The sequence below is a fragment of the Struthio camelus genome, chromosome 1 (assembly GCF_040807025.1).
Source record: "Struthio camelus isolate bStrCam1 chromosome 1, bStrCam1.hap1, whole genome shotgun sequence".
Lineage (NCBI taxonomy): Eukaryota > Metazoa > Chordata > Aves > Struthioniformes > Struthionidae > Struthio > Struthio camelus.
In genome coordinates, this window is record NC_090942.1 from 11,092,693 (window position 1) to 11,112,321 (window position 19,629).

Consider the following 19,629-nt stretch of genomic DNA (forward strand, 5'->3'; position numbering starts at 1 on the left):
TTGGTCCTCCCCCCTCAAACCATTTGACTGACAGGCATGTAGATTTCTAAGCTTTCCAGATACGTATCTGATTTACCAATTGGTATTAAAGGTGGCCACAGAGAAGCCATCCAGGTTTTTTTTTTTTAACTTTTCATTGTACTAGAAAGTTTCCTTTTTTGACTTTATGCTCCAAATCAGAATGGAAAATGTTCAGAAATGTTAGAATTCTTGATTACTGGGAATCCTAGTTCTGTTATGTGCCTGTTACAGTATGGTCTCCTCCAGCACCTCAATGGAGTACAAAACCTTTGCGTCCTACCATTCTTCCGTTGTTAACCTGGATCTGTGAAAGCAAGCAACAAAATGCCCCATTTTCTCTCATGCTGGTTCACACAGAGAGTGACAGCCTCCTACTGTTGTCACTTACCTCCCTTGCTCATTGCCTGAGGTATGCTCAGTGACTGTGAATATTACAAATCTACTGTTAATGCTATCGCTGAAGTGCTAGTTCTCCTTTTTTTCTTTTGAAAAAAAATAGAAAGTTGCCATAAAGAAGTATTGAGCTTTTTAATACAGTGATTTGAAAATTATGAAGTGCTAGAATTTTTCTTTTTAACTATAATTCATCTGCCTGAGGTGTATATGTTATCAAATATGTCCTTCCCATAGAATGAACCCACAGATCCACAGAATAAATCAAGTCCTGTAGTGAAGAAGGCTGTTTTTTGTGTGCCATTAGGCTGCTCAACTGGAAAGCTTGGTGCCTGTATGATAAATCAGGCTGAACTTTGCATATCCAGCCTCCCTGGCTCATGTAAGCACCCTGGCTATTCCTTGCCCTCCCACTCTACATTGCTGAGGCAGTATACATCCAGGCAAGCAAGAGCTATGAGACCGGAAGCCATACCTTGACCCTGGCTTTGTAATTGTGGCCTTCAGCTGAGAGGTAGAAGAAAGGCAATTTCAGACCAGCTCTACAGTTTAGGCTAGGCTATCACATACTGAGATCAAAAACTAGAACTCTGCTTTTTCGCACACATAAGTCTACTTTGAGTTACCAACTATATTCAAGACACCCTCCAACTCCTACGCACATAAAAGAGTCTGGTACAGCAGCTTCATAAAGCTTTACCCTGTGACTTAAAACTTAACCTTGTATTTGTCTTTGGTAACCAGCAGGTGAACAAATTGCTCGGTGATGTCCGATTGTCGTCTTCTAGTTACTATATCCCATGATAATAAAATAGAAGAGGGAGGAGGTCCAATTTTCACTGCTTCCTTTCTACTAGCAAGATGACCCTTTTTTAGAAGTTGTAGTTAGCGTTTCTTTCCCTTCTGTGAATACCAAAGAGAGCTCAACGTTTCTGAATCTTTCTTGTCTGCCAGTAAATGCAGTATGTTAATAAGCACACTTGTAATTATTTTTTGTTATTATTATTTTCCCAGATTCTGCTTGTCTCCAACGGAGGGAAGTTTATGAAAAAGACACTGATTGGGGAAGCTTATATCTGGCTTGACAAAGTGGATCTAAGGAAAAGAATAGTAAACTGGCACAAACTGTTGGTCAGCTCCACACAAACACATTGAGCGGAGCGGTCTGCTTAGGGCACAAAACCTGCAGAGTCTGCTATAAACAGCATCACTCCAAGACTATAGTTTGATATCATTGTGTTTAGCTAGTCTTTCGAATACAAAGTAGAAAAGAGCAGTCTCTGGGCTACATAGCACACTTAAATGAGGGCTAGTACACTTGTTTTGCTGCAAAAAGCAAAGTAAAAGAAAAACTGGGCCCAGAACTTAAAGTGAGGCTGTTTGAAATGAAGACTGATATGAGGGCTCTGTCTTGGTGGACTCTGTCAAGAGAGTAACTGTGAAAGAAATGATGAAGGCTGGAAGGCAGGTATTAATGCAGAGTTCAGCTGCAGCTGGAAGTAGTGCGATGGAAAGAGCAGTCTGGTTTTCTGTGCAACCAGAAGCAGATCATTTTATGCAAAAGCGCCTAGGGTGACTGACTTTCCAAATCTCACTTATCAAAAGTGTAAAGCTTGTTCCTCTGCACCTTAGGATCTCTGATAATTTGCTGTAGTGAGATTATGCCACATGACACAAAACTGCAAGCGGGTTGCAGAAGTGGTAATGTTATCTTACATTATTTTTTCCTTCTTTTTCGTTTAAAAAAGATATGCTATGGAGAACCAGATGTGAATTGTTTCATTTGTTTCTGTGTGTTTACGGTGGCTATAAATCACTGTCCTAGAATGTAATGGACAAAACCATATTAATGGTCTATAATTCGGGGTGTGGTTTTAATGAGAAAGGACAGGATGTAAATTGCACTAAATAAGGAAGAAAAAAAAACCACTCTTTTTGATGTCAGTGACATTGTAATTCAACCTACCCTCTGAATCAGCAGTTTAAAAAAGCTTGGAATTGAAGGGATTTAAGCACTGGGACTAATACAACTATTTCAGCTAGTCCTTTTACTTTTCAGTGATCCTGAAACTGTATAAAGACAATAAATTCTAGACTATATGATAGGTACTGCAGAGCAGTAGATCCACGGCGCTGGCACTACCCTGCTCTGCACAGGGCCGTGCATCAACATCAGCGACACGCTTGAAGTCTAACTGGAAGGAGTAACAAGACGGTTACTGTGCGCAGGTTGTTGCATTAGAGAGAGTTAAGAAAATCCTCTTACTCTCTCAGATGAATGTCTGGGTACGATCCACTCAACACCGTGGCTTCTCAGTTACGGGAGAAGTAATTAGGAAAGTAACTTGCAACACTTAAGACTGTGTCGGCACTTCCACAATAAAAGTCACATTTTCCGGGGTTTGTAACTGTGCAATTAGCTCGCTTTGGTCAGAAACTAATGCGTGGGGTGTTTCTGGCTAGGTGTTGCATTTTTCTCACTGCTTTTGAAGAAGAAGGAAGAGCTTCTTCTTCCATTCCTAAAAGTGTAGAAGATCTAAACCAAAAAAAAAAAAAAAAAGAATCAATATGGCACTAACTCCCTTGTTACTCAGAAGTCACTTAATATTTCACAGCTTCAGCAAAAAGTGTTTTCCCTTGAAATATTACCTCAAGACCTTTGCATACTTTGCATACTAAAAAAAGAAAATAACCAAACTTCCACAATTCAGACATTTATTTACCTTGCCCAATAAGGACTTTCACAAATTGTTTAATAAACTTGTCTTACGTTTTCTGAATTTATTCACATGTAGCACACTTCCACATGATGTGCAAGACCAACTGAAAACATTCTTTTGGAAATTAATAGTTTCTTAAAAAAAAAAAAACAAATAAGACTTATGCAGAAGCTGGACTGACTGCCAAAAAGCTACATCATTTAAACTGGTGACACTTCCCTCATTCAATTTTTCATTTATTTTTACAGCCTTAAAATAACAGGATGGAAAAAGAATATGAGAAAAAAACACACAGAAAACTTTAATGATACACACACCACAGAAATTCACATTAAGTTGTTGATAACCTGACGGTATCCTGCTTAACTTCAAGCAGAGAAATCTTACCAAAATCCTATTAGCTATCTTAAAACCACAACATCACTGGCAGTGGGAGTAGGATGTGTGCTTTAGTGTTCAATATTATGCTTTTACCAGTATATGTAAACCCTACCTCTCATGTATTTTTAAAAAAGTCCTCTGGAGTTATTGTAAACATCTTATATGTTTTGATGTTGTGTATGTTCTTATGAGAGCATAAATACTTCAAGGAAAAAATCCCCAACCAAACCAAAAAAATCCTATGTGGATGTATTTGACATATGTGTTTCTCTTTCGGTGGGTTATTTTACATTTCTGATGGCTATAGCGTATTCTTTTTTGGAAAAAAAAAAAAGAAAAAAGAAAAAAGAAAAAAAAAGTCCAGTTTCAATTACTGTTTGAAGTACAAGCCATGAGGTGTGCGATTTTGTGCAAACTGCTGGTAATTTTGTTCTTGCTAAGATTTATTACGAAGACAGCAAGTCATGCTGGTAGTTGCTATGGAGATTTTCAGCAGGAACGAGCACTAACTGGCTGCCTTACTGGGAAGCCTATAATCATCACTCGGAATTGAGAACGCGGACAGGCATGCTTTGCTCTCACACACGTACAAATGTGGCCAATATTTTTGTAAAATAGTTCTGTTATTTGGTACAGCTGAGGCTGTACGGAACAGCCACCTTTGCCTGGTAAGCGGCTGTCAGCAACTGGCTTCATTCAAGCATCTTTGATTCTCTGAACAGCACACAACATGTTTCTGTGGGTTGTAAAGGCAGTTTTGGAAGCCCATCATGAAATGCAAAGAGTAGAGGTTGTCAGGAACGAGGAACTGCCTCGGCCAACCGCAGCAAGGAGGGGACTCCTTTGGTGTCATCGTTCTCCGCTGCGCAGGACGAGCTAGTGACAGACCGGGGCCCGTGCACCCTCTTTTTTCTGAGGCGGCATCCATTCAGAGGTCCGAGGATGCTCCCAAAGTGTGCCAAGTTCCTTTTTTTGACCAAATTTCTAGGTTGTACTGGAATCACTCTATGCAACACAGGTTCATGTTTGAATGCATTTTTTTTTCTTTTTTTCTCGTTTTATGAATGAAGTCAGGAAAAACTCTCTTGTGACAAAGTTTTTTAAAAAATATTCAAACAAGGACTATTAGTATTTTTTTACTTTTTTGTATATATCTCAGTATATTTTTTTCACTTTTTTCTCATTATTTGTTTTTCATTTATCCGGCCAAAAGTGCTTAGATGTGGCAACAGCTTTTATCATTTCTGAATGATTATTAATGAGTTCACACATTTCTAAATTGCTTTGCATTTCTAAATTGCATATTGCAGGAAGGCAATATCAGAGGCATTTTAACTTTTTTTATTCATAAATCTGCTGAGTCAACAGAGATTGAAGCTGCTTCTTTGTTCAAGGCCTTGTATAGTGGAAACAAGCTGAAAAATGAGCAAAAGCACAGTGTGTGTGTTTACAAATGACAGGGATTTCTAATGTTATCATTATTATTATGCATATGATGAGCAGCAAACAGCCACTTTTTTTTTCCAGATTAAAACTAGACATGAGAGTTTCTATGATGAATGTTGAGCTAGTTCTTTATCATTACGCTTTAAAGGGATAGTATCCAGGGGCAATGAGTGCTGCTTCGTTATCATCACCCACATTTTTACATTACATGAATCCCATGTGGAAAAAAAACAAAAACCCAACCCAAACCAGCTCAAGTCAATAACAACCATTCTGTTGGCTTAAACCGGCTTTAGATCAAGACTTGGAAAATATTTGCGTTACGTTTCTGGATGCTGGGTGTTTGCATGGTTAGGCTGTGGGATATGGTAGCTGGTAACCAGCTGATACTGATTCTTACTTTGAGGATGATGTTGAAGAAAAAGAAGACATCTATTATATTGTAAGCTAGTGTGTGCCCAATAGAGATTATTTAATTAGCATTTAGTTTCATGGAGATATCATAAAGATGTTAATAGTATTTTTTTAACTTATTATTTGAATCATAACTGACACTATTTTTAAGTGCTTTATTTTCATTGCTACAATGCTGAATGTCCCAGATTCCATTATATGAGTGTATATCTAGATATGTACATACCTATGTGAATAACAGAGGAAAATTTGCGGTTCTGTGAGTGTAACTTAAGGTAATGAAACAGAGAGGAAATTTAGTGCAAGTATCCACCTACATTATACTTAAACTCTAGTCCTCCATGCCTTCTGAATTTTTGGTACACTAGGCATGTAGGATCAGTCACTCTTTATGCATACATGTTGCCTTTAGAAGGAAAATAGAAGGAATAAGCAAATCCGGATACTCTCTCTTTAAATCATAAGAAGCATTTTGAAGTTTTCTGTATGTTATGTTTTATTATTTTAAAAAAGATTAATAAGTAAATATAATGATGAGCTTGAAAGTTATAATATATATATAGATATCCATAACTCAAAATAGGTGATTTGAGAGAAAGACATTTTCTTAGTTTGTTACCTTGTAAATAATTATACATTTTTGTATAACAAACTGAGTTCAAATTATTAATTCCATCTGGCATCCAAGCATGTGAATGTGTCCTTATTTGATTGTATCTTAATAGATGTTCAGTGACGTGCTCAGGTGCTCAGCCATGACTGACTAGCGTGTGTGCTGTCATGCTACAGACAACGTGTACAGCATACCCAATGTTTAAAAAAATTCAAAAATACAAAAAAACACAAAAAACACACAAAAAAAGATTAGTCCTTGGAGAAATGTAATGTTTCCACAGTGAATGTTGCATGTGTAGATGGTGGTTTGTTAATATTCATTTTGGTTTAGATTTCTTTTAATTTTTATTTTATTTCCAGATTCTCTCAGAAAAAAAAAATACAGATTTATTCTAAAAGTTGTAAAAACTGAAACAAAAGCAGTATGAGGACTGTATAAAAAATGCTTGTAAATCTGTCTCAGTTTTCACTTTATGTATAAATCCATGTCATGGTTTTGTGATTGTATACAGGATGTATCTTGAGAACTTATGCAAATTGTGCTGTATAAAGGCTGTTATCCCAGTCTGGCAAATAAATATTTAAAATACCTGGTTTGGTTTCTTTTCCGTAATTAACATCTGAATCTATTTTTCTGGTTCAAACTTCTCACTTGCAGACCACAGTGGATTTATTGTAACGCTGCGCACGCTGCCTACGTTCAGCGGCCAGTCCAAATGCGGTATGAGCTCACCTCCCAGGGTAGCTGCAGTTCAAGAAACGTTCCACGTTTCCTTTGGAAATAAGGAATGGATAGTTCTTCATATATGTTCTTCGCACACGTTAGGACCAGAATCGCTGTGCAGGTTGTTGATATCTTGATGTGAATTGATCTCGGATATCCTTTATAGAGCACAAATAAATGTGCACGTGAGGGCCACTTAAGAACGTACAGTGCATTGTCTCCCCACTGTGAAAAAAATCATGAGGCAAAAACTTGGCTTCGCTCTGTACTCTTTTAAGTACCCACAGCTGAGTAAGGCAGAAGGGAAAAACAGCTGATAATCCCGAAAAGGAGTTTCTGGCTACTTTCCTACAGTAGAAAGAAAGTATCCAAGAGCAACGTCTTTCAGCCATCAGAACATATAAGAAATTGGTTTCTTTTAGCAGTCGTTTTAATATTACTGAATTGTGCCTGACTTGTACAACATCAGTAAGATTTTCTCAATAGAGCTTGCATTTCTGAGCCATGTCCAGACCTATATTATACTTGTGTACTTTCCCTCTTTGATACAAATAATGAAAAATTCGTCTTTCCTCAAGTTAGATAAACTTCTGTTGGAGTCTGGCATCTGTAGTGCATAGCCTGAAATGTTTTCTCACGGTAGATATCGGGGTTTTTTGGAAAAAAAAAAAAAAAGTGAGAAACAGGCAATGCCTTTGAAGATGTCCTTAACAAAAGAGCTGTCCTTGCTTTTTACATTAGCCTGCTTGCAGCAGCAGTGACACAGGCTAACTTCTTTTTAATATCTATCACCCTAAGTTTCTCAGTGCCAGCCCTAATCACAAAAATACAGGTTAGGGGTACCTTGCGTACCTCGTGCCAAGGAAATGCTCATGGCTGAGACAGACATTTAACCACGTGCGCAGCCCCACTGCTCAGCACCCTCTTTGATTTAGGTTAGGCAGCTCCCCCCTTCTGAGCACCATGGCCGTGGGAAAACTTCACTGGCCAGAAAGCTGAAAGGAATAAGCTGTTGCAGAAGCTCTAGGCTTATCAGAACCCAGCTCCAGGAAACTGTAGCGTACAGAAAGAAAATCCTACCTTCACACCCACACACAGAGAATGGTCAAATAATCTTCTTTTTAAATAAGTAATAATGTTCAACAAAAAAATGTATGTTTACTCAGCTAAATCTCTCAGCAAAGTATGCATAAAATAAGTCATATTTTCTCAGAACACTATTGCAGGGTTTAAGCTAGCCGTTATACATAGTACGCTACATGAAACTGAAAAGTGAAGCAGGCAGTTCATGGAATATTTTAAAAATACAGACTGAAAGTAAAGCTTGTATTGAGAGAAGTCACTGCAACTATATATTCAGAGATTCTTTTTGGCATTCTGATTCTTAGGAGAAATCCCTCAGTTTTCACAGAAGTGAAATACTACATTTTCACTGAGTTAATAGAGCCACAGTGTGATGATACATTCTCTTTCATGCCTGAAATTCTTGCAGCGGAGAGGCCGTGCTGCCTCCTTGCAGCAACATCCAGCACTGCAGCAAATTTCATTTATACTTACTTTATACCCTTAGGACTGCTGGAATTGCTAATTTCTGTAATTTTTTTTTAAATCAAAATAACTCTAACTTATTCCTGTCTCTTCCAAAGACATCAAAAATCAGGGACATCTGCTTCTCTGTTCCCTCTTTTCTTTTCAGAATACCCTCCCTCCGGGATTTTGTTCTTAGATTTTGCTCTTAGACCTTCTCTTTTTATAGAGCAGATTTGTCTGCTCAGCACACTTTGGTTTTGTCTGTAGTAGTAAATCAAACATTCCTAGGCATAAGAACTTGATTGTTCTTATTGTTAAACTGTTAAAATTGTCCTCAGGATGTTTTCAGCCCATACCAACTACAATTCCTGAGTAATTCCTGAGGAATTAGTGTAGGCCAATTGAGACCGTTCCCACAGCACAATGGATTGGCCACTCTTTTTAGGAGAGTTATAGGCTGAACACAGAGAGAATGGTCGTGGGTAATTTTAATTTGCTTATAGAGACGTAGCCCTTGTGATCAGATCATATCACCCTCCATCATCCTTTGTGACTGCTCAGAAACTCTAACTGGACTGAGTGCCTGCAAGTAATTTTATTTCCATGTCCAACTGCAATCAGGTGCCTGAAGCAGACTTCCTAAAGCAAGTTATTGCTTTACTTTAACAGAAGCAAGGAAGTATAGCCAGAGAAACACAGGCGTCCAGGCACACTGTCCTGACCAGGAATCCCTGCGCACTCCAGGTAGTCTCTGGGAAGGCTTTCTTCCCTGGGACAACTGGGAACTTCCTAGGTGGGTTTCCTGACAGACTTAATGCAGAATGTGCATCACGTTATCTTTTGCAGCCTTACTTCACAAGGACTCCAAGTTCCACAAATTTCAGTCTGTCCCAGTGACAGTTAAACGTATTTATAAATTCAAGCTACAACAGTAAGCACAATACTGTAATAACAAACAGTCGTAAACTGTCAGAGCTCCTTCAGATCTGTCATACCAGCATATACCACTTTAAACTGTGGGGAAAAAAAAAACAAAAACGTACTCTCATGGGAGTAGTTGGCTGATTTATCTGTACCGGTATAGCTACAATGGTACGACTGCATGCAGATAAAGACTCAGACACTGAAGGTCAGATAGCAAATAGTTTGGGCAGACTGACCATTTTACTGTGGTCACCACTCTAGAGCGTTCACTACTGTGGCCTCTCTAAAGAATCAAGGATTGCTTGATCCTACACCCTTGCACTTACTGTGTCAGGATTTTTAGATGATACAATATTTAACAAGATTTTATACCAGAAGGAAAAACATAAAGGAGAATCTTTTTACTGCATAGACTGTTAAATCTCAGGATGCTCTTGGTATCGGTTAGCAGTTCTGCATCCGTAGTTATGATACAGATGGAACACACCATTAGGAGACTCTGGGATGCAGATAATATGCTGGTTGGTAGGCTACTGTTCAGAGGGCCTTGACAGGCTGGAGAAGTGGCTTGAGAGGAATCCACCGAGGTTCAACAAGGAAGATGCAAAATCCTGCATCTGGGATGAAATAACCCCACGCAACAGGACACGCTGGGGCCAGCTGGATAAAGTGCAGCTTTGCAGAAAAGGACTTAAGTGTCCTGGTGGACAACAAGTTGAACAGGAGTCAGTATGATTATGATGAAGATGGCCTTATCATGAAGATGGCCAAACAGGTACCGGGATATATTATCATAAATGTAGCCAGCAGGTCTTATTTCTCTTTATTGAGAAGTGTTATTTCTCTTTACTTGGCACTTGTGAGAACAGATAGTCCTATGTCTAGTTTTAGTCTTGCCAGTAGAGGAAAGACATTGAGGTACTTGAGTGACTCTGGCAGAGGTCCACCAAGATGGTCGGGAGCTGGAGCAGATGATCTACTCCATCATGGTGCTGGGAGAACCGAGTTTGTTCAGCCTGGAGAAGAGAGGGTGAAGGGGAGCTCTTATTCCTGTCCACAATTGTCTAACAAGATGATACGGAGAAGACAGAACTAGGTTCACAAGCACACTCAGCAGACACAAGCTGCAACAGATGAAATTCCGATTAGATATTCAAAAAAAAAAATGTCACAGTGAGCGTAGTCAAACAGTGGAGCAGGCTGCACACAGAGATTGTGAAATATCAGTCTTTGGAAATATTTAAAACAACTGGACAAGTCCCTGAGCAACCTGATCTGATTGGACTTCCTTTGAGGAGGGATGGGAATTTTGACCAGATGACCCGCAAATGACCTTCCAAAATAAATTACTGTATGACTCTATGAGTCTGAGTCCAAAGTAACTACAAGAAGTTGAATATTTGTATTATCACTTCATTTTTTAACTGCTCAGAAAGAAGGACAGTGCCTCTGGCTTTGCAGATGTCAGACTCACCAATATGCTTTGTATTTTTGTTAGATTAATCACAAAGATGTGTTTGTACTTGTGAGATGAAGTGCTTCTGTACAAAGAAAGAAGTGAGCAATGATGTCCCTTGTTTGCCTGCTCTGCAATTCAATTGTTCTTGAGTGAAATTCACTCTTGGCCAGTATAAATCTTTCACACAAAGAACTATGAAACCATGTTTGCTAAATTGCCTCTACCAGCTGCAACATAGAAGTTTACTCTAGCTTTAAAGTTACTAATCCACCAATAAATAGCCTTCCTTGTTTCTCCTCAAAAAGTCAAAGAGTAGAAAGTAACAAGGTGGAACAAAACCAAGAGAAGTACTATGTGCTATCCAACATGCTCTCTCACAGGCTGCTGTAGCAGCTCAATGACTACATTTATGCTTGCAGATAGAGCAGAGGTAGGGATCACTCTTTTTCTCGTAGGCCATCTGGGATAGACTGGATCATGCCTAAGTGCCCCAAAATGAATAACTGTGTCAAAACTGCCTGTTGAGAACAATCTCTGGTATTCGGGGACATGTGCCACTTGACATGTCAGAGCTGTGTCGAGAATGTGCCAAAAACAAAATGGTATGGATAAATGCAAGTCAGCACTCCAGCCTGTCCTCTGTGTTTTATTTACTTTTTACAGAGATGTCCAACAGTTCTACAAGTGGCTTGTAGAATTCTTCTTGTTGTTTCTCACCCCATATTATATAATATTTGGAAACACTTAGATTACTGTAGCCCACAGAAGATGTCGTGACTAGGAGGCATACCAGTGTTTCAGGTTTTACTTAAACAGAACTTGAAGGGCATGCAGTCTAAATAGACAAAATTGCCCAAGAAAACCAGTGTCATTGTAAGTCCCCTCCTCCTCTTTAAGCTAGGCATATGTCCACAAACAAGAGAAAGATGGCAAAATCACAAAACTAAAAGGGCTCGATATTGATGGACTGGAAACCAGGCCCCCACCTTTCCAAGGGAGTGGTAGAAACACTAGTCTGCATGATCACACTCCTACTGGAAACGTTGCCGTTTGGATGTCTGGCTGCTCAGTGGCTCAGCTTTAAAGGGAGCTGTGGAGGCTGGAGTGGTCCATAGTCTGCTGTTTAGGATCCCATCTAAGAATGTGGTAGGTCCTCAGCCTCAAATACTGGAAGGCTGAGGATGCTATTGTACAAAAAAGGTCTGCTTCTTCCTTCTTCACAGCTGTGGTCCTCTCATTGCTGTCTGCTAAGCTTCGTACGCCTAACTTTACAGTCATTGAGAACACTTCTTACTCCAGGTACTGGCTTTTTTTAGGCACCTGGAGCATAGGAGTACTTGAAAGCCAGAAGTTTTAATTATTCTCTGAGACTTACGACCAGAAACCTTAAATAAACCCCCAACTGCACAATTCAGATTTATTTAGCCTGGACTCTGCTGCTTGTTTACTGGTTCTGATATGGGTTAGATATTAAATAAACTTTTCAGCATTGGCAAGACTGGACACACAGAATCTCAGATGCCAGGAAATATGACTGCATAGAATTTAAGTAGATGAGTTTTGAGGATTACAGCTGTGGCCTTGGACAGTTAAAGTGAGAAGTGCTGAAAAATGAGATCTACAAGAGGCTCCCTGATGTTCAGCACCAAAGGGTGTAGCATTCAGGTGACCACCTTACTGAGAGCCACATGGTCTCAGATAGCCAGTTGCATGCACACACAAGTGCTTGCAGAGGCAAGGGGTTATTTATGCAAAAGTGTTTGAACAAGAAGGACACTAGAACGGTCTGCTGTGAATTACTGCACTGTGAAACTCAGAATTAAACACTGCTGCCCTATTTCCCTGTTTCACTTAGTCCAGTCTAGGAATACCTATGCTGCTACATACAAATTTCGTACTCATTAGCAAAGAAGAGACCTTCAGAAACAAGGTTTCATTTCAGATTGATTTTAGTTGGTGAAGTATTTGTGGGTCATGTAGAAGGGTGCTAGTTCTCATTTTATCCAAACTAATTCACTGTCCTGCATGCCAGGATAGGATCATGCTGCAGTGCAGGACTTTGATGGGGAAAAGACATGGAGATCCAAACCACTGCATAGCACTATGTCTTCTCTCCTGCTTCAGGAGCCCATGCACCAAAAGTAACTGACCAGTGAGATAATCAGCTGTAAGTGGGACGCAAAAGTCAAACAGACCAAGAAGGTCTGTTGTGATGTGTGGTGAAAGTAGAAGAAGGGAACTAATCCAATTCCTCTCCACATAAGAGAAGGTACAAAATGTAAGCAGTGATGCAACAGCACAGCTACGGGGAGGATGTTCAGGTCTCCAGATTCTTCTAACAGCAGTCTGTTCACTGGACGATGATTCTGCCTGCTCTCATTCACAGAAAGCCCTTGCTCAATCTATTTCTAACTAATCATTGGAAGTATTGGAATTCATTAAATTAATTTCTGAGTTTATTGCATCTGAGTCTACTTGAGAATAAAAAAGAGTAGTGGTTTCATTTAGTAATTTGGGTCACCAATTCATCATATGAACATGAAAAATTCTATTAAATTGAGGATTTAAGGGATTCACAGAGGATTTTGAACAAACATTCACTGCTAATCCTACAAGTAGAAGCCATAATGATTCCTAAATGTCCCACTCAGAATCAGAAAATGACAGAGCACCGTTAATACGCAAAGATTTAAAGTCTTGCTCCAAACATGAATTAAACACTAACTATTTTCTATGAAGGATAGCTGAAAGAAATTCTATAAATTACAAACCACAAAAAAATTGTATACCATCTACGAGCTGTATTTAAAAGTCTTTTTCAAGTAAAAAATATTCTGGATGCAAAGGAGTTAGAGAAGGGGGATTGGGCATTTATATTTTCGTACCTGCTTCAAAATTAATTTATCTAGGACTATATTTCTCCCACCAGCGTTTCAAAGTACATAGGAATCAGAATTTGGTGGTTTTAGGCTTTTGTTATGCTTATGGAACAGATCATTTGAAAGTAAGGCCTGATGAAGCTTAGAAATGGCTGCGTCCTAGGGAGAATACATGAGAATTACTAATTTTTCAGCCAGTAACATCTCAAGACTTACCATGCACAATGAAGATGATTATAAAAATTTACAAGCTTTTTCATCCATGCAATCTACAGAAAGCAGGGAAGTGCTATTCCTTTTCTTTTGCAGATGGAGAAGCTGAGGCTCAAGGAAGCTAGAAGTCTCCTTGTATAGCTTTAAGCTCCTATGACATTCTCATCTTTCCTTTGTAGATGATAGGCCTTCCTCAGTTCATTCCTCTAAGAAATGAAATAGGAGAGAATCTAATTTTAACACTCTGTTCTGAAAATCAAATTAATAGAAACTGGAATAAATTTTTGTGTCCAAAGAGAGGAGGACGGAAAGTAAACTCAACTAAAGAGTGGTAAGCACTCATGCTGACAGCAAGTGCCTGGAGCTTGCACTCTGTCTTTGAAGTAGATTCAGGCTGAACACATTTGGATAACTGCTCGGAGCCATTTGTCGTTTCTGCTGTAATTGACAATGGTAATAATGGGCTCATTTTCATCAGTGGCTTTGCGAACTTGAAGCAGCTTTTGCAAGCTGGGGGCAATTCATTTTGCTTTATCCTGAGGATTTGAAAGACAGAATAAAAAAAATAGCGACTTGAAAGCTACAACTTAGTTTGTTAGGACCATATTTTGTTCTCAATCTCATCTGCTATGACTTAGGGCAGGGGAGAATTTAGTATTGTTCTCCTTCAGTCTTTACTGTATTACAGATATCGAGGGAGGCAGGCATGTAAGCTTTTCAACAGCTTTCCTGCCAGAGTTCACTTGATGTCATCTTTGTTCAGTTAATCTTGCGGATTTCTGCCCAGTGCTTCTCCACAGAAGTTTTTTGCCTCTAGATCTGGAGAACATCACACAGACTGGAACACCTCACCAGATTCACTCCTTATCTCCCACATGTATGTGATGATGGTTCTTCGTCTCTTTAGCTTAAGGTTAGCTCCATTTATATTCTAGGAGGGAAGAGCAACTCGGATGTAAAGTTCTACATTTTAGGCATTTGAATTTAGGCAAGATAAATCCCACTCAGGATGTCATAAGAGTTATCATAAAATTGCAAGCACAGGGAACGCTGCAATTTGAGGAGCAGAGTTCTACCTGGTAAGCAGTCTAGGGTGCTGTGGTTTAATGAAAATAAATCCTGTGCATAGTCTGTTCATGATGAGCAAATTGACGTCATATGAAATACATAATGTTGTTTGAGGAAAAAATCTCCAAAACTCTAAACTGGGTTTATTTAACACTTATGGATTAACAAAATGGATTCATCTGAGATATTCAGGACCCTAGGATAACATCTAAAGCCACCTGAAATGAATCCCACTTCTGTTGCCTTACTGAAAGCACAAGTTCTCTCTGATAAGCAGCTATATGTGCTTTCAATAATTTTTAACATGTTTCTTAGTATATGGTGTAGTGAACAGACAAAAAACATAAATAGCGTGCATTTTAAATGTTCAGACACAAGAATAAGTAGTCCATTTCTGAAAAACAATGTTAACCTTTTAATACAATTTTTTCTTTAATGATTTTCAAATGTTTTTATTGACAATGCTGGAATCAATGCTTCCAAGGGGAACTTATATTACAGAGTTCTAAGAATTTTTGCAGAGTAGGCAGCACATGCATGCCAGAAAACATAGCTTAAAACTCTGAAGGAGCAGTACCTGGTGATGTGCAGCATAGCAACATATACATGCATATTTACATTAGAACAGAACAGCAAGTCTGTGCTTTCTTAATGATATGCTATGGGAAAAAAACAGTCCAGCTTGGCTGCGTCAAAAGCTTACTGAAACAAATTAAAAGATTTCTAAATTGTGTAAGAAAAGATTTTCTTGAGTAAAAGCTTACGATTGGAGTAAGAGCGCTTTCTACATTCCTGCCATGATGCTTACTAGGATATTCCACTTCAACGTGGTTTTACAGACCATGTTGTTCTGATACCATGAGACTTCTCAGAAAGTATCAGGGAAGGCATGATTAGGCTGTATCATTGTCATTAAGCTTTATTTTCTACAACCTGGCATAATCAACACAAAAACTAAATGATCGAGGGTGCAGTAGAATAATGCACCTATACAGAAATTCTACAGGAAAATATTAATCATTATAATAAGCTCTCCCAGACGGGGTTTAATCGCACAATAAAATCAGTTAAATTATGAAGCAGTTGTTAGCATACACATCAACAAAAGAGCCAAGAAAAATAGAAAAAAAAATTCCATCAGCGCATTGATGACAGAGCAATATAGCAATATTCTGAAGTTTGATGCCTGTCGGAAAAAATATTTCCTTGTAGCACGAAGTTACCTTGAAAAAAATTTAAGATTAAATCGTTTTGTGTGTTCAAAACGCAGGAAATAAAAAGCCCTTATAAAATACATTCTATATAAACAAAAAAAGAAATGTAAGGAACATTTGGGAAAAAGAGCGTCAAGTGGTGAATGAGTTTAATCGATGCTTTCTGTTCTAGGTACTCAATGTCACTGAAGGATGCTAATGCATCAAGCGAAAATAATTCACCAATATTTTTGCTTCTCTGAAGCTCTTGAAAATACTCCTGCTTCTGCAACACCAAGCAACACCAAGCAGCAGTCTCTTGCCAATGTCACCTGATGGCACTTACAGTATATTGCATCCAAGTTTAGTTTGACAGAGTGTTGTGGTGCCAGTCTCCTTACTGGGTGGGGGACTGGAGCAGAAAACATGCACAGACTCAGACCCACCCCCCCCCACCCCCCCACCCCTGCTTAAACTTCTTAAACGCTTAACCTCATTACAGTTTTATTTACTTTTTTTTTTAAACTTCATTTTTTTACTTTTCTTCCAAAAGCTGCTTAGGTCTGTATCTGTAGATGCTCCAACAGCCTGCATGAGAGTGAAGGAACTCCGGTCAAAAGCCATCAGAAACGCCAGATCACCGTGTTTGCCATGAAAAGGCTCCGGAGTGTTATTGCAGGGAAAGAAGGAAGCAGTGGCTCAGACAAAGGGACGCTTCCAGAAAGCCACTAAGGAGGACCCCAAGTGGACCAGCAAAGCAGGAAGCTGCTTCCGTGAGAAGAGCAAGTGCTCCTCGGAAGCACAAGCGGCTCACGAAATGCCTGAAGCTGCTGCTGTCCGTACCCCTGAGGTGAACAGGAGGGAAGGAGCTGCTGCATCCAAGCGCACCGACCCTGGGCTGCGCCGCTAGTCACCTGGTGCCGGGCGGAGGGTGGAGCAGAAAACACACGCGTGCCCGCACACGCGCGCACCCACGGGGCTGCCTAAAATGCGGCCACACTTAACCGAGTAGGCAGCACGGGACAGGCGCTGTGCAGGTGCAGCGCCCTTAACCGGGGCAGCAGGGCTGGAGCCGTTCCCCTCTCTCTGTCCTGCCTTCGCTCCTGCTCCTGCAGCGGCTGCGGCTCTCTTTTCTACCCTCTTGCCATCTCCTTTTTGCAGTTTCATGCTAACGGGGGTGTTCTGCTCGTGTTGCACACGCGTTCCCTGTGGCGTCCGGCGTGCCTAAAGCTGGTCCTACCCAGCTCCCAGGGCTGCATCCTCTTGGGCCCAGCAATAGAGCATTCGTGATTTGTATTCACGCTCTTAGGAGCTCTGCTATAATTCAGCGCTTAGACTCCTGGAGCTTTGGTTATATATTGGAAAAAGACAATGCCAGTGGCCTGTTTCCCTTCTATTATTACAGTTAAAGCTAGTCAGTGATAGCAAGTGTCTGGTGGATCCGACAGCTTTCCAATTCGAGAGCAGTCCGCAGTGGCCGGAGGGGCAGGGCCGTCGCTCACGCGGGGGCCAAGGGCAGGAGCCTCCGCTTGCAGCAGCTCCCTGGCCAACGGGAAGGTTATTTACCCTCCTAAAGCAAAAATCTGTTGAAACTTAGCTCGTCTAACTTGTCCTCCTCAGTCATTCCTGTATTAATTTTTACATTTTAAAGCTAAATATCTACTGGGAACAGTTTAAATAAGTTGTTCTGAATCACTGTTCATAGAGCCCACCACCACGTATTAACATAGTGAGTCGAACTTTACTAGACACCTAAATTTGATGTCTTTAAAGACAATTGCCAGTAACAGAAATTGAAGTACCTTCGTGGAGTTAACCCAACCCACCCGTGTTCATCTCCTTAGCAGGCACCAAAACCAGGCACTTTAGCCCTTATTTTAAACTTTGCATGACAGCAGAGGCTATGGCATTTCTAACATCACTTGAAATCCAGAATGGTATTGGAACTAATCTTAAAAGCTTAGTTATCTAATATTCTGTTTGTTAGATTCAGAAGTTAACCCTGACTTTCACAAATTTATGCCACGGATTTTAAGCCTTAAGGAAAACTTACTTGGAATCTTGCTTGTTAAGACAATAAGTTAAGGTGTTCATTAAATGCATCTCCCTCAGTCCAGCCCAGCTGAACTCATGTGTTCGGAAATACTGGTCATCCAGAAAGGTGCTTGCAAAATTAACATTCATATGCTCGGTTGATGTTCCATAGATGTTCCAGTTTTATTTTGGTGTACTCACACTTTTGAGTGGTTACTCTGGTAAGGAACTGTATCTATTACAGGTTCAGAGTGGACTTTTCAAAAATGCTTCAGTGTTCTGTAAACATACATTTCTGAAGAATACTCTTTTCACATGTTTATACCTGAGGGTAAAAGTGAGCGACAAAACGGAAACTTCAGGTTTTATGCAGAAGTTGTTACTAATTTCTTTGTACACTAATCAGAACAGCAATAATAACAACTTTAAAAAGCCATTTTTATTTGTAGAGCAGGCATGCTCTACAAAGGTACACTGATGTTCTGAATTTTAATATTATATTAATGATAGTCCTGGGTCTGTAATACTTTTCAAGCAAGGCTTGGAAAACTGTGATTCAAGCTTCAAAAGAATATAAAGACTGCTGACTAGGCAACAGCCTAGAGATGTGAGGACAAGGAATAGAAGAGCGAGTAAACTCTCTGAGGAAAAATAATCCCAGAGGCCACACAAATCTGGAGCACTCCCCCCTCTTTTTATTTAGAAGACATCAAGTGAAGACAATATGACCACATCTTATGATGATACAAATATAGTGATAAATGTCTAAAAATGAAGATTTTGCTAAAATAACAAACTAAATATAACAATTATCATTTATTTTTTGGAAATACTACCTTATGTAGACAACGCCATCAAATTGCATTTATTTTAAATGCTGTTAACAGTGATGAAGCTACCTAGAAGGCAGTGATATCTTTTTTTTACGTGTTGTTTGAAATAAAGACCAGCTGTAAGCTACACTCCTTTGATCTTTTATTAGGACTTGTGAAATTCTGAAGTTTAACTCTAAAATTAAGTTTCATGTCAGTGTTTGTTCCTGACCTTCAAAGGCTGCTGATTTTGCAGTAGGCAGCAGATGGCAGCAGCGGCAGCAGAATTACCCTCAGGAGTTAACGGTGGCATATTTGCACCAAGAGCCACATAGATACCGCGTTTTGTAACTTCCAGTAGATTTCAGGAGCAAAAACTATGCTATCTGATCAATTTGAACCTTAGTTTCACGAAAAGAATTGAACAGAAATGTAAAATGGTATTTTTACCTGAATAAAATGTTCCGTGGAAACATTTCTTTAAAAATACTCCCTTGGACACTTCAGTGCTGAGGACATCTTGCTTGAGGAAGCACTAACGCTTGCTAGTGGTGCTAACCCGCTAAAAATAATCCGAATTTGCTTTTCACTAAATGCAAACAAAATTCTTTAGATCAAGCATTTTGAGAGAAAGACTTGTCCTAAGTAAGATGTATTCATTATACACAGTACTCGCATGTATTTCTGAGGTCCTGTGCTAGCTCATAACATTCAAGTTAACATGCCTGAGGTCACACAAGTTGGTCAGCAAAGGTACATGGGCCAGCGCTTGAGACTCCTGGGGAGGGCAGGGCTCTCCGTAA

The 19,629-nt window shown here is 39.6% G+C and overlaps 1 protein-coding gene across 7 annotated transcripts in view; it reads left to right on the forward strand.

Annotated features, from left to right (window-relative positions):
* Positions 1–6,581, forward strand: part of PCLO (piccolo presynaptic cytomatrix protein) — a 378,473-nt gene extending 371,892 nt beyond the window's left edge. For all 7 annotated transcript variants that reach the window (XM_068921643.1, XM_009680521.2, XM_009680522.2 and 4 more), the window contains one exon: positions 1,429–6,581. In XM_068921643.1, coding sequence (XP_068777744.1) covers positions 1,429–1,569 — 141 coding nt within the window. In that variant the 3' untranslated portion in view covers positions 1,570–6,581. The remainder of the gene's footprint in view (positions 1–1,428) is intronic.
* Positions 6,582–19,629: the final 13,048 nt, after the last annotated feature.